At 37.6% G+C, this 12,836-nt stretch overlaps 1 protein-coding gene across 11 annotated transcripts in view; it reads left to right on the forward strand.

Moving 5' to 3' along the window:
• The window catches only part of JAK2 (Janus kinase 2), a 106,090-nt gene that overhangs the window by 60,600 nt on the left and 32,654 nt on the right, over positions 1-12,836 (forward strand). For all 11 annotated transcript variants that reach the window (XM_086771502.1, XM_086771497.1, XM_086771500.1 and 8 more), the window contains 6 exons: positions 2,273-2,392; positions 5,783-5,940; positions 7,866-7,977; positions 9,689-9,875; positions 11,267-11,394; positions 11,896-12,030. In XM_086771502.1, coding sequence (XP_086627628.1) covers positions 2,273-2,392; positions 5,783-5,940; positions 7,866-7,977; positions 9,689-9,875; positions 11,267-11,394; positions 11,896-12,030 — 840 coding nt within the window. The remainder of the gene's footprint in view (positions 1-2,272; positions 2,393-5,782; positions 5,941-7,865; positions 7,978-9,688; positions 9,876-11,266; positions 11,395-11,895; positions 12,031-12,836) is intronic.

Genomic DNA, 12,836 nt, shown 5'->3' on the forward strand with positions numbered 1-12,836 from the left:
TCAGAGTATTAGAAGAAAATTAATACTTGAACATGTAATACTTCTGTGCTGGAATGTTGTGGTTTTGTTTAGTGAGGAGGGGCCAAATGAAAAAATCAGCATTGGACCTTCATTACTGTAAAAAAAATCAATGGGGAAAAGTAAGGACCCTACCCCCAGGTGTAGGTTAAAATGCGCAAATTCCCCAAATTCCCTTTGAAAGCAAGGTTTTAAGGACTCCGTAAACCAGGTACATTTCCCTATATCTCTTTCCTGCTGCAGTTAGATTCCTAACAGTGTCTGAGCTAGCAAATTTCAGCTGACATTTCTGTGACTGCAGAGTCCATATGCTCTTTGTTCAGCAATTAGATGCTAAGTGGTTCCAGTAATTGCTAGTAATAATGTGCTGTCGCATTTTTACTTATCATTATTCTTTCTTTTGTGTGTGATTTCCCAGTGTGACTGTGCATTTTGTCAAATTTACTGGAATCTGATACATACTCATAGCAGTATATATTGAGAGTGTGGGAATTTTCCAAAGGTAAAGTTAAAGGCAAAGTGGAGTGTGTGTCAGTTTTCCAAAATAATTGCACCCGTTAGTTTGGTAATTTTGATGCATAATGTACAGCAGTCAAAACCAAACTATGAAAGACTGTATTTTTACAGTAAGCTATAATAATTTGTAAAAGTGATTCTTTTTTTTTAATACTTAGCTAAAAAGAAAAAATCTGATTACATACCCAGATTTTTAAAGTGTGATGTTCTTAGATTATTTGTAAATTGATGTTAGGTCCAGTTACCTCGTTCGTAGTTCTTATGTATGAGCCCTCTGCCTTTCCTAAGTTACTTGTAAGTGCTAGTTGCTCTGCCAGGACCTAACATAAATGACAGATTTTGCAATTTCTAGTTTTAGGTGTACAAAATTTATGCATATAATGCTGTTTGGGCCTGGCAACCAAGCCCTTAGTAAGAGTAGTGTTTAAACTGATCATATTTCCTATAGAGATTGCCAAATTATTTTGTCATAATTAATAGTAGTATCATCCCACTTATTGACAGAGGCTTGGTGCAGGCTGCATGTATTTTCGCTGGTACAGAAACCGTTTATAAAGTTTGTTATGAAAACTTAGTAAATGAATAAGGCTGCTTGTAAATGTGATCATAACTCTTGTTTCAGCAAACTATACTGATGAATCTTTATTAAGATACTGATTTGAAACAAAGTTTGTTGGGTTTTTTTTTTTTTAAGACAGGAATGACACATGGGGTAGATGGTGAAGAAATTTGTTTTGCTGGTGCACATTTCCAACAACAAGATGAAGAAATAGAGTTTCAGGGCCTTCAGTGCATTTGAGATGATTTGTTCTAGTTGATACGCACTGAGTCTTACAGCCTTGATTACGTATTAGGTTTATGATTAATTTTGATTATGATTATGTATGAGCCTGTTCATGTATTAGGATATGCTTGCAGCCATATAAATGGGGTATTCTGACTTGGATAAAATCTGTTTGCTTTGTAAGAATAGTTTTAGATAGATAAATTTACCCTTATTTAAGCATGTTAGTTAGCATCTGAAGTTCTACTGAAAACAAAACAAAGTATGATTTACATGACAGTGTAATTTAACTTGTGAAAGACTGAATGAAGTGGTACAGAATGTCATAGTATCTAAAACTACCTGAACGTACTATCAAAGGAAAATATCTTGGTTTTCCCATGTAATTAGGATTGGTGCTTCAAGTTACCTAGTCAGTGATGACCATGGCTGATGGCAGAACCTTTTCTTAGACCCTTTCTTCATTCATACTGCATCAGTCTCTTTGGTAACACATTTTGCAGCTTGTGTCACTGTGAATAAAGCCATGACATTTTGGATTGTTGACAGGCTTTTTAAACCTCTTTAATCAGAATGCTAATAATAGATTCTCAAAAAAAAACCCAAAAAAAAAGCTGGCCAAAAGGTTTTTAAAAATCTTCCATTGTTAGTCTTCACAAAATACTATACAGCAAAGAAATATCTACAATAAAAAAACCCTCCAACCTGTATATGAATATTTCCACTTATGGTTCCTGGGTCTTTGTACATTTTTTTAATTGATGCTCGTAGTGATGGTCCCATAAACACAAAACTCCTTTATTTGTTTTTAATGGTATATTTAAGGTTTTATGACCTTCTTTGTTGCTAGCTTACAAGTTCAGAGTTGTTGGAATTCTAATGCTGCAAATAGATGGGGTTTTTTAGTTGCTATTTATGTTTTTACTGACATTCTATAAACAATATTTATTGCAGGATTTACAAACATACTGTGATTTTCCTGATATCATTGATGTCAGCATTAAACAAGCAAGCCAAGAAGGCTCCAGCGAGAGAAGAATTGTCACCATTCACAAACAAGACAGCAAGAATCTGGTCTGTTTACTTTGCTTGCTATTTTTTTTTTTCAAATAACTGTTGCTTTGAGCAGACTGTGTGATTGCTGTAGTAGTTATAGTATTGTATAACCAATTACCATGTTAATGAAGCATGAGTTAAAATTAACTGCATTTCAGCAGTATGAGCAGTGTTGGAATACCGATGGTCTTTTGTATTCAAAACTCCGTGCGTGGACAGAAATAGAAATAGGCTTTTATAGCTGAGGGTAATTTCTGATATACAGATCGGTTTTTTTCTTCATTGCAGTCTTAAACCTGAGTCTGTGGTTTTAGCTATCAAGCATACTGTTTCCATGGTGTCATGGTAAGCTGTCTGCCAGTGACTAAAATATTAAAAAAGGCTTCAAAGTGCTTTGAAAGAATGATGATACACAGAAAATGAGTATTGGAACAAAATTAATGTCTTTGCTTTTACAGTTTAAAATTCTTTTAAGAAGATCTTAAGAAAGTATTTTAGACATGAATGTAAAAAGTTAAATTGTTTTAGTTTGAACTCCAGCATTGCACTTGAGTCAGGCTTTCCAGCAGGTGTAACTGTCACATAGTTTTGTGGTGGGTTGACCTGGCTGGATACCATGTGCCCACCAAGCCACTCTTTCACTCCCCCTCCTCAAGCGGAGAGGCGGGGGGAGAAAAATACAGAATAATACAGTTGAGATAAAGACAGGGAGAGATTACGAACACGGGCAAAACAGACTCGTCTTGGGAAAATTAATTTAGTTTATTACCAATCAAATCAGAGTAGGGTAATAAGAAATAAAGCGAACTCTAAGAACACCTTCCACGTGGCCTTCCCTTCTTCCCAGGCTCAACTTCACTCCTGAGTTTCTGAGCCTCGTTCCTCTTAGCGGCACAGGTGGACAGGGAATGGGGGTTGCAGTCAGTTCATCACATACTATCTCTGCCTCTCCGTCCTCCTCACCCTCTTCCTCTGCTCCAGCATGGGGCCCTTCCTACGGGAGAGTGTCCTCCACAAATTTCTCCAATGTGAATCCTTCCCACAGGCTGAAGTTCTGCGCAAACTGCCGCAGTGTGGGTCCCTTCCACAGGGTGCAGTCCTTCAGGAACAGACTGTTCCAGCAGGGGTCCTACACAGGGTCACAAATACTACCAGCAAATCTGCTCCAGCATAGGCTCCTGTCTCCATGGGTCCATAGGCCCTGCCAGGAACCTCCCCCAGCATGCACTTCCCATGGGGCCACAGCCTCCTTCGACCATCCACCTACCCCAGCGTGGAGTTCTCCATGAGCTGCAGGTGGATCTCTGCTCCTCTGTGGTCTTCAGGGTGACAGCTGGCCCTCACCATGGGCTGCACCACGGGCTGCCGGGAAATCTGTCAGGAGCAACATTACTCAGCCCCCTCCTTCTTCACTGATCTTAGTGTCTGCAGTGTTGTTTCTCTCATGTCTCCTCACTTCTCTTTTTGGCTGCAATTGTGCAGCATTTTTTTCCCTCCTCTTCTTAAATTTGTTGTCACAGAGGTTCTACCACTGTCACTGATGGGCTCAGTCTTGGCCAGCAGTGGGTCTGTCTTGGAGCCAGCTGGCACTGGCTCTGTCAGACATGGCAGAAGCTTCTGGCAACTTCTCACAGAAGCCACCTCTGTAGCTCCCAGCTACCAAAACCTTGCCACAGAAACCCAGTACAAGTTGTTTCTTCCTTTATCTCTGTGATTGATCTGTGGGCCTTCAGGACTCCCAAGTCTCAGGCATTTGTGTGATGGGACAGCTTTCTTCTACACGTGTGTACATGAAAAAGCTGTGTATAGCTTACGTACTACTTTTGTATAAAAATAATTTTTTAAAATTCTGAAAATATTTTGGTAAGCATTAACTAGTTTTGTTGTCTCTCTAATCATGCTTTTTTGAAAAAAGCCATATGGTTTACGTTCATTTATAGTAGAATTGTGATTCACATTCATTTCCTGCATTAATGGCACAGGATTAATGACCTGTTAAGAATCAGAAATTTTTTCAAGACTTTTTATTGAAGCATAAGAGTAGCTGGAATATCTGTGATGTACATCTATGATGCTGAGAGCATAACAATATTTCAGATTGGTGAAGGAGGATTCCTCAGTCTTGAGTCACTAAAATTATCTTTAAAAATTCTAAGTAGCAGTAGTTAGGTACTTGACTGCATGCGCTTCTGAGGGTAAAAGTGACTTCATAACAGCTTGTCTAAAGAAGCTACTAAAGAGTAAGGCAGAGTAGGAAAAAGTGCAGTAGCTGCTGTTTTGCTTATGATGTGTATGTGTCTGTGGACACTTTATGCACCAGAATTAGCTGATATGTAAATTAGAATTCGTGATTTAGTTTAACCTCTTACACAACTAGTAGAATTAATTATAGAAATGCACGGCTTTAGGATACATGGATACATGCATTAATTAAAATTTCTGGGTTTCTAGGTCAGATGTTTGCATCGGTTTTCTCATTGTGTTGAAACAACTGGAAGGATAGTTGTTTCCAGGTCCTCTTTTGATAAGGAGTTTGAAGACCCCAAACAAATTATTATGACATGATCAAAAGCACTAGCTGTCTAGCTAAGACAGCTGTCTAGCAAAGAACTTGCCAAGGAATTGTGTTCAGCCACTAACTGTGTCCCCAGTATCATGGCTAAACTTGAGCGGCACGTGCTAAAGCCTGTTCTGTTGGGCTACGCTACTGAATGGAATCTAGTGTGACTCTGTAGATGGTAGAGTAACGCTTTTCTCTTGGAGTAAAGACAGCCTGTATTCTGCACCGACCTTTTCCACACCCCGTTTTCCTTTGACCACATTATTCTTCTCCCTGCTTCCATCCATTGCACTTCTCTCAATAGTAGTTAAAGCTCAGCTTCTACCTATGATCCAGCTCAGGATGCCATTTTTGCTGACCTCCGGTTAAATCTTCAGCCGGCTACTTTTCTAGGGATTTTTCTTTGCTACTTGAAGGCAACCCCATGAATCTTTGATAAGTGGAGGCTTTTCTTGAGGAAAAAAATGAACACTGTGGTGCCACTGCAGTAGGTTTCTGCCATACTGAGTTGTGTTTACTCATTTTTTCCCTTTCAAATGTTCCCTCTAGTCAGTATTCCTCTGCTGTTTCATATATTTAGAGTAAGGGGGTTTTTAATGGTAGTTTGGTTTGGTTTGAGTTTAATTTTGAACACTGACGATCACTAACAAGTTTTGCGTGGCACCAGGAAGGTAGAACTGTACAAACAGTAATAAAAAAACAATCTGGATATCTATGATGGGTGCATATATTTGTCTTTTATACCATTACAATATTCAGGAATTTTGTGTTGCCTATTAAAAACTGAAATTCTCATATTCTGTCTCTCTCATCTCCCCCCACCCCCATCTTCCCTGGCAATATAACAGGAAGCTGAATTTCAGTCATTAAGAGAAGCTCTCTCCTTTGTATCATTAATTGATGGATATTACAGATTAACTGCGGATGCTCACCATTATCTTTGTAAAGAAGTAGCACCACCATCAGTCCTTGAAAATATCCAAAGCAACTGCCATGGACCAATTTTGTAAGCAATTTTTAGCAATATAACAAGGTGATATTATTTTTGAAAGATGAACTTTAGTTGATGGTGACCATGATGGACGTCTTGAAATGTGTATTTATTACATTTGTGTAACATAAAATGCTTTACAATTTCCCTCTTGTTTTTCACTTAGCAAAATACGATACCTTCTTGATGTATTACAAAAAATAAATGGAAATATTCTGGTGTCGTAGTTCAGCCCCAACGGGGACCAGACTACGCAGTCTCTCTCTCACTCCCCCCACTCTCCGAGAGAATAGGAGGAGATTTGACAAACAAAAGAAAACCAGAAAAAAAACCAAACACGCGGGTTGAGATTGAACAAAAAGTAAATTTAACAGTAATGACAGAAGAAAACAAGACAGTGATGGAACACACAGTACAATAGCTCACAACAGATCTCCACATCCAGTCTCTTCCAAGTAGCAGGGGGCCTCCCTTCAGCACCCTCCTCACTTATATACTGAGCATGATGTCAGATGGGATGGAATAGCCCTTTGGCTAATTTGGGTAAATTAACCCCAGCTGTTAGCTAATTAGTTAACTATCCCAGCCATAGGGGCTACCAGCTTCAGTTCTCCACCCAGCTCAGGTAAATATTAACTCTATCCTGGCCAGAACCAGGACATCTGGTTTAAATTTTCTTCCCCTAATTTTTTTTTTTTTTTTCTTCAAATGAGACAGGCAGCAAAGTGATGATGCTGATTTTAAGGAGTTGTAGTCACTACCATGGCAGCAACATACAGTATCGTAGACCAGGGATCTCATGCTTTCACTGCAGCCTTTAGCACTTATACTAGCTGACTTGCCAAGGGGAAAAAGGCAAATTCAGATAGCGCTCTCTTTAATATTTGGGCAAGGATTGCAGTTAACGACTAGCCATGTAAATTGGACGTTTTGTTTGTTTTTAAGGAATGTTGTCTCCTTGTTTGCTTTCTTTATTGTGGGACATGGTTTTGACGAAGAATTTAGTACCTTCATTTAAAATTTTGTAAACTTCTTTTTTTTTAACAGTTCATATAGTATTGTTTATTGTTTGCAGAAGCACACTTGGGAGCTTAGAAATGTTTCGTTAGGTAGAATAAAATTAGTATTTGCTTTAGCTACAGAAAGCTCGAAAGCTGGATGCATATATTTGTCTTTTATACCATGCAAGATACGTTGCATGAAGCTAGCACTGCCTACTCAGCTAACACAGAATATTTCTGTAAATTTCCCAATGACAGAAAGAGGATAGGTGCTGTAACCTTCGGAAGAGATGAAGGAGGACAGGCATGGAGGCCTATACAGTTGTAATAACATTTCTTAGAGTAATGACTAGTGCTAATTGACCTTTATTTAGGGCTGTTTAGAAGGATATGCAATGAGACTAGACCTTTCCAAGCCATTCTGTTCCTCATTCCCTGAGATGGACAGAAATAGTCAGTTAGCAAGGCTTGTTTAAGGGGAAATTGGTTCTTATAGTAACAAATCATGTTTTATTTCAACTCCTCTTTCTTGTTAGCCCTTTTCCAAGTTAATCCCACATTTTTCCACCCACACAAATATTTTGCTAATTTTAGCTTATTTATTAGGCAGTTTTATTACAGCTTCTTCCATAATGGATATTGAAAATTGTATCATAAGCCTAGGGGAATATGGTTTTTTAGACTGTAAGATTTCTTTTCAATTAAGTAATGGTGGTCTTTTCAGTACTAAGAATTTTTAATATAATGCTCTCTACATAAGCAGCCACCCTAAATATTGGAAAATAAAAGGACAAAAAGATTAACTTAAAGGAAGCTGTAAAAAATTGATAGTTTGAATTGTCATCGTATTAGGTATCTGATGATAGTGCTCATTGGCCAATCTTCGATGTTTCTGAATTTTGAAATGATACAATATTAAACCTTTTGTTTTTACTATAGCATGGACTTTGCTATCAGTAAACTGAAGAAAGCGGGTAATCAGACTGGTTTCTACGTTCTTCGTTGCAGTCCTAAAGATTTTAAAAAATACTTCCTCACCTTTGCTATAGAGGTTTGTAATTCTGCCTTAGTACCTGTATAGTCTTTACTGCATTACAGTAATGAGCATGGAATGTTCAGTAAAAGATTCTGAATTTTCTCTTCAGAATGTTTGTCTTATGTGTATATTCTGTAGCTACTTCTGTCAGATTGGCCAACTTCCAAGGTCTTGTGAGAAATATCAAAATACTTGTATGGTAAGGAATCACTAATGGCACAGACCGTATGTGTAGGAGAACAAGACAAGTGGAGAGAAGAGAGCTTGAGAGTTCTTGGGATGGAGACATGACTCTTGATACTGTAGTAAATGTTTGGGTGGTGGAATAGTTTGGGTTTTGTGGTTTGATTTTTTTTTTTCCTTTTTTTGAGGTTTTGGGGTTTTTAGTCAGAGTTTTTCCCTTGGCTTTCCCACCTCCCTGTTCACCTGACCTGAACAGGACTTAGTTAAACTGAGTATACAGCCCTTGGTGATCTTAGAATGTCTCTCCTTCACAGGTCCGTCTGGGTTTGGGTCTTGTCCCCATCCCCAGTGCTGGGCTAGCCAGATTATTTGGCAACCATTAACATCAACAGGGATCTCCTGCTAGATATTTGGTGTTAGCTAGAAATGTTAGCTTGAAATGTTTGCAATTCTCATGCAGCTAAAGAACCAAATGTACCTTTCCTCTCTGAAATTGCAGTTAGTGAAAATACAGTACTTTAATACTGCTGTTACGTAATTGCATGATCTTGTTCCAAGGATGGGCTTCTCTTTAATTAAATTAAGAGAGCTACTTTTGGATTTGTGACTAGGGAAGGTAATACATGGATTTTCCTGATGGTTTGCAGCAAGCTACCAAGTTCACTAAATGCTATCAGAGATATGTACATCTCTGAAAATGACAAAATAATGTTGATTTGTGGATGCAGAAGTAAACAGCCATTTTAAGATCAGTTTCACGAAAACTTAATGTTCAGTCAGTGAAGTGTGTTTAATAGGGAACTTTTTAGACTAAGAGATCAGTCCCTGACCAATCTTAGAGAGTCAAAATATTGAGAGTCAAGCTTTTAAGTTAAGCATGCTGTTAACTGACCCAGGCACTTGTTTTTTCGGGATTTTTTTGCCTTATTCTGATTCTTTCTGGGCAAGCTGTTAGAAGGCTTTTGAGATTGACTATTTGTCGGAACATTTTCCGCAGTTGACATGAAAGCATTATTAAGAGCTGCTCTTGTTTAAAAATGTTTAATGGGATCTTTTCAAGACTCATTGTAAAAATAAAGCAGTGTATATAGAAAATCTGTGCTAGGAACGAATTGCTTAGAACTGTACTGTAGATGGCAGAAAAATAGAAATATAGCTGAAATCTCTAAATGCTTGCCAAAAGAACGCAGGGCATGAGCATTCGGGGTATTGCTTCCAACAAAAATTTGTTATGTTATTACCCCATGTAAGGGTGAAGCAGCTCTGAAGGACTTTTCTGAGGATCCATTATCTGTTTTCTCAGCTCCATCTTTGCAGTTTTCATAACATTTGTTTTTCTTAGCATCAACATGCTAATTCCAATGATGGGAGTAGAATCATATTTTCTCAGAATCAATATTACGTAGTGAGAACAAAATAACAAATTACAGTAATATTTTGCTGAAGCATTCTTTCTTTGGTTAGTAGAATACTATATATTTAAATAAACTTCTAAATACTAAATATTGATAAATTTTATTTTTAATGGAAAAAATCTCTGCAGCGTGAGAATACGACTGACTATAAGCACTGCTTGATTACAAAGAATGAGAATGGAGAATATAATCTTAGTGGAACCAAAAGAAGCTTTGGTAATCTTAAGGATCTGTTGACTTGTTACCAGACAGAAACTGTCCGTTCAGACAGCATAATTTTCCAGTTCATCAAATGCTGTCCTCCAAAACCAAAAGGTAAGAGAGAGATTATTTCTAAGCAGAAGAGTTTCCAACTTTTAGATTAAAGATTTAAAAATAAGTTAATGTTAAATTACCTTTGAGTAGTTAGGTAGATAGATATATATGTTTGTGGGTTTTGTTTTTAATTTCACAGATCTATTTGTTCATCTTAGTCATAGTGTTCAGTCTTAGTGTCTACCAAATTCTACGTTATTATTGACGGTGTTCCAGAAAGAACCATGGTAGCCAATTTCATGATTAGAAACAAAACTGGTTTCTTAATTGCAGTGGATTGTGTGCAGCAGCATTTCTTCAATCAAGTGTTTTCATGTCTTGAGAAGGAAAGAGCTACTACATGTGTCGTTTCTCACTGAGGATGGTTCCATATGCAATGCCAGTGAATTTCTTTCATTGTTTGTTGACATCTTAGCTGAATTATGCCAAAGCTGCAGTGTGATTTCAGCTTCTCTTTAATACTGAAAGATACACGTGGAATAGAGCTCCTGCCTGAGGAGTGAATTTTTCTCAAATTTATATTAAAGTTTTTTGCCTGGTTTTGGTATTCATAGTATCTTTCTCCTTTATGAATTCTGATGATGTCTACCCTTTTTGCTTATTGTAAGTAGTACTGCTTACAGTTAATATTGGTTAAAGTTTGTCTCTGTTCAAGTCCCTATTTAAAACTTTGAGAGAACAGATTATTTGATATCACTTTTACCTCTCTCAAATTTGAAATTTGACAATGGATTCAAAAGCTTAGAAAAGATTTGATGAGTAAATGCATATGCACGTTACAGAGAATAATTTTATAACCTTATTTCCATTGAAATAAAACAAAAACGTGTATGCATCAGAATTATGAATTCTTGAATAAATATGATCACACATACATGCACACATAAACCCACAAATATGTACCTATCAGCTTAGTTTTACAAACAGATCTGCTCTAGTTTGTGGAGAGCCTTTTTTCAAAATCACTCAAAGAATAATTACTCTGTTGAACCTAAGACAATGAAGATCACTGAAGTGTTGTCAGGGCTAAAATATATAAAAGCTTTAGAGCCATCAGAAAGATAGGCCTGTCTTTAACAGAATGACTTTGTAATATAAAAGAAGATAAAGTTAAAATATGAAATGAGGCAGGAATGTTTTCAGAATGTTTGACAAAATTAGGAGTAATTAAGAAACTTAAAATAGCTGAGTGAACCTAAATGTTTTTGCTGATTAGAAAAAATCAGACTTTTGAGTTTGTTTAATGAAATACTGTGTGGCTTTTTGAATAAGCTGATCTTTTGGTTGTATTAACAGCTTCTCATTAATAATCCTTCTGAAAATAATGTTTTAGTTTTGTATTTTACAAATTTACTTTGTTTTTCTTTTCCCTGCCCTCTTTCTTCTCCTAGATAAATCAAATCTCCTAGTCTTCAGAAGCAATAGTGTTTCTGATGTACCTTCATCACCTACGCTACAGAGACACAATAATGTCAACCAGATGGTCTTTCACAAAATCCGGAATGAGGACTTGATATTTGTAAGTCTGTTAGTTGCTTTTTCCACTGCAGATGGTTGGTTAAATACACACTAAGTTTTAAAGAACTCAGTATGTGTTTAAAAGAGCCCTATCTGGGCTAGGAGATTTTGCTGTAATCTTATCCTAATTAGAGTTGTGAGAGAATTTTTTTTTTTAATATGCAATTAATTGGGAGGGTTTTTTAAATAAGAAGTACCCTTTTGACTGCAATAGCAGTTGTTTTCTTTACTTCTAGAGATGTCTAAATACATCTTGATAACAGCAATTCCTTCCTCTCTGTTTTTGCAGCAAGTTATTTTCTGAGATCCTTGAGAGTCAATAAAAAATAAGCATAGATCTAAGCTATTTCTGATGGCGTTGCTTCCTTGTCCCCTCAGTCTGACTCTAGAGGTGTGCTCACTGTAAAAATTTGCATATACATTACTGAAGGTGGATGTTCAGGAGATCTGTTGCAAAACAGGTAGAGATTTCTGAATTTTTTCCCACCTTCCTGACTTTTAGGAGGAGAGTCTTGGACAGGGCACGTTTACTAAGATTTTCAAAGGTGTGAGGAAAGAAGTGGGAGACTACGGCCAGCTCCATCAAACTGAAGTTCTTTTAAAAGTGCTGGATAAAGTGCATAGAAACTACTCTGAGGTTGGTGCAATTGCTGACTGTTATATAATGTTTGTCCGTGCTATGTTGAGCATTACTTTTAGAATAAATAAGTATTTGTTATATGGTAGAGGGTTGTATGATGAACAAAGCTCATTCTTGGCATTGTGACACTGGGAGGTTGGATTTCAGGCTGGCTTTCGGACGAATACGTATATACTTGTATTTTCCCCTCTTCCCAGCTCCAGAGCATTCAGAGCTACCTACTGAGAGCCAGAGAGCAGTTTCTGGTACAATAGAAACACCACAGGAGAAGTGATATGGCCACAGAACTACCTTTACCAGTAAATTCATTGTGTACAGACGAGGTACAAACATATATGGAAAACTAGAAGCGTAGAGTAGTTTGGGTTGGAAGGGACCTTTGAAGGTCATCTAGTCCTGCTCCCCTGCAAGGAGCAGGGACATCTCCAACTACATCAGGCTGCTCAGAGCCTCGTCCAACCTGGCCTTGAATGTTTCCACTGATGGGGCATCCACCACCTCTCTGGGCAACCTGTTCCAGTTTCACAACTCTCATTGTAAAAAAAAATATCTAAAAGTATCTAATCTAAATCTACCCTCTTTTAGTTTAAAATTATTACCCCTTGTCCTATTGCAACAAGCCCTGCTGAAGAGCTTCTCCCCATCTTTCTTGTAAGCCCCCTTTAGATACTGGAAGGCTGCTCTAAGGTCTTCCCGGAGACTTCTCTTCTCCAGGCTGAACAGCCCCAACTCTCTCCATAGGAGAGGTGCGTCAGCCCTCTTATCATCTTTTTGGCCCTCCTCTGGACTTGCTCCAACAGGTC

Source organism: Chlamydotis macqueenii, chromosome Z (genome assembly GCF_036417535.1).
Source record: "Chlamydotis macqueenii isolate bChlMac1 chromosome Z, bChlMac1.mat, whole genome shotgun sequence".
Taxonomy (NCBI): domain Eukaryota; kingdom Metazoa; phylum Chordata; class Aves; order Otidiformes; family Otididae; genus Chlamydotis; species Chlamydotis macqueenii.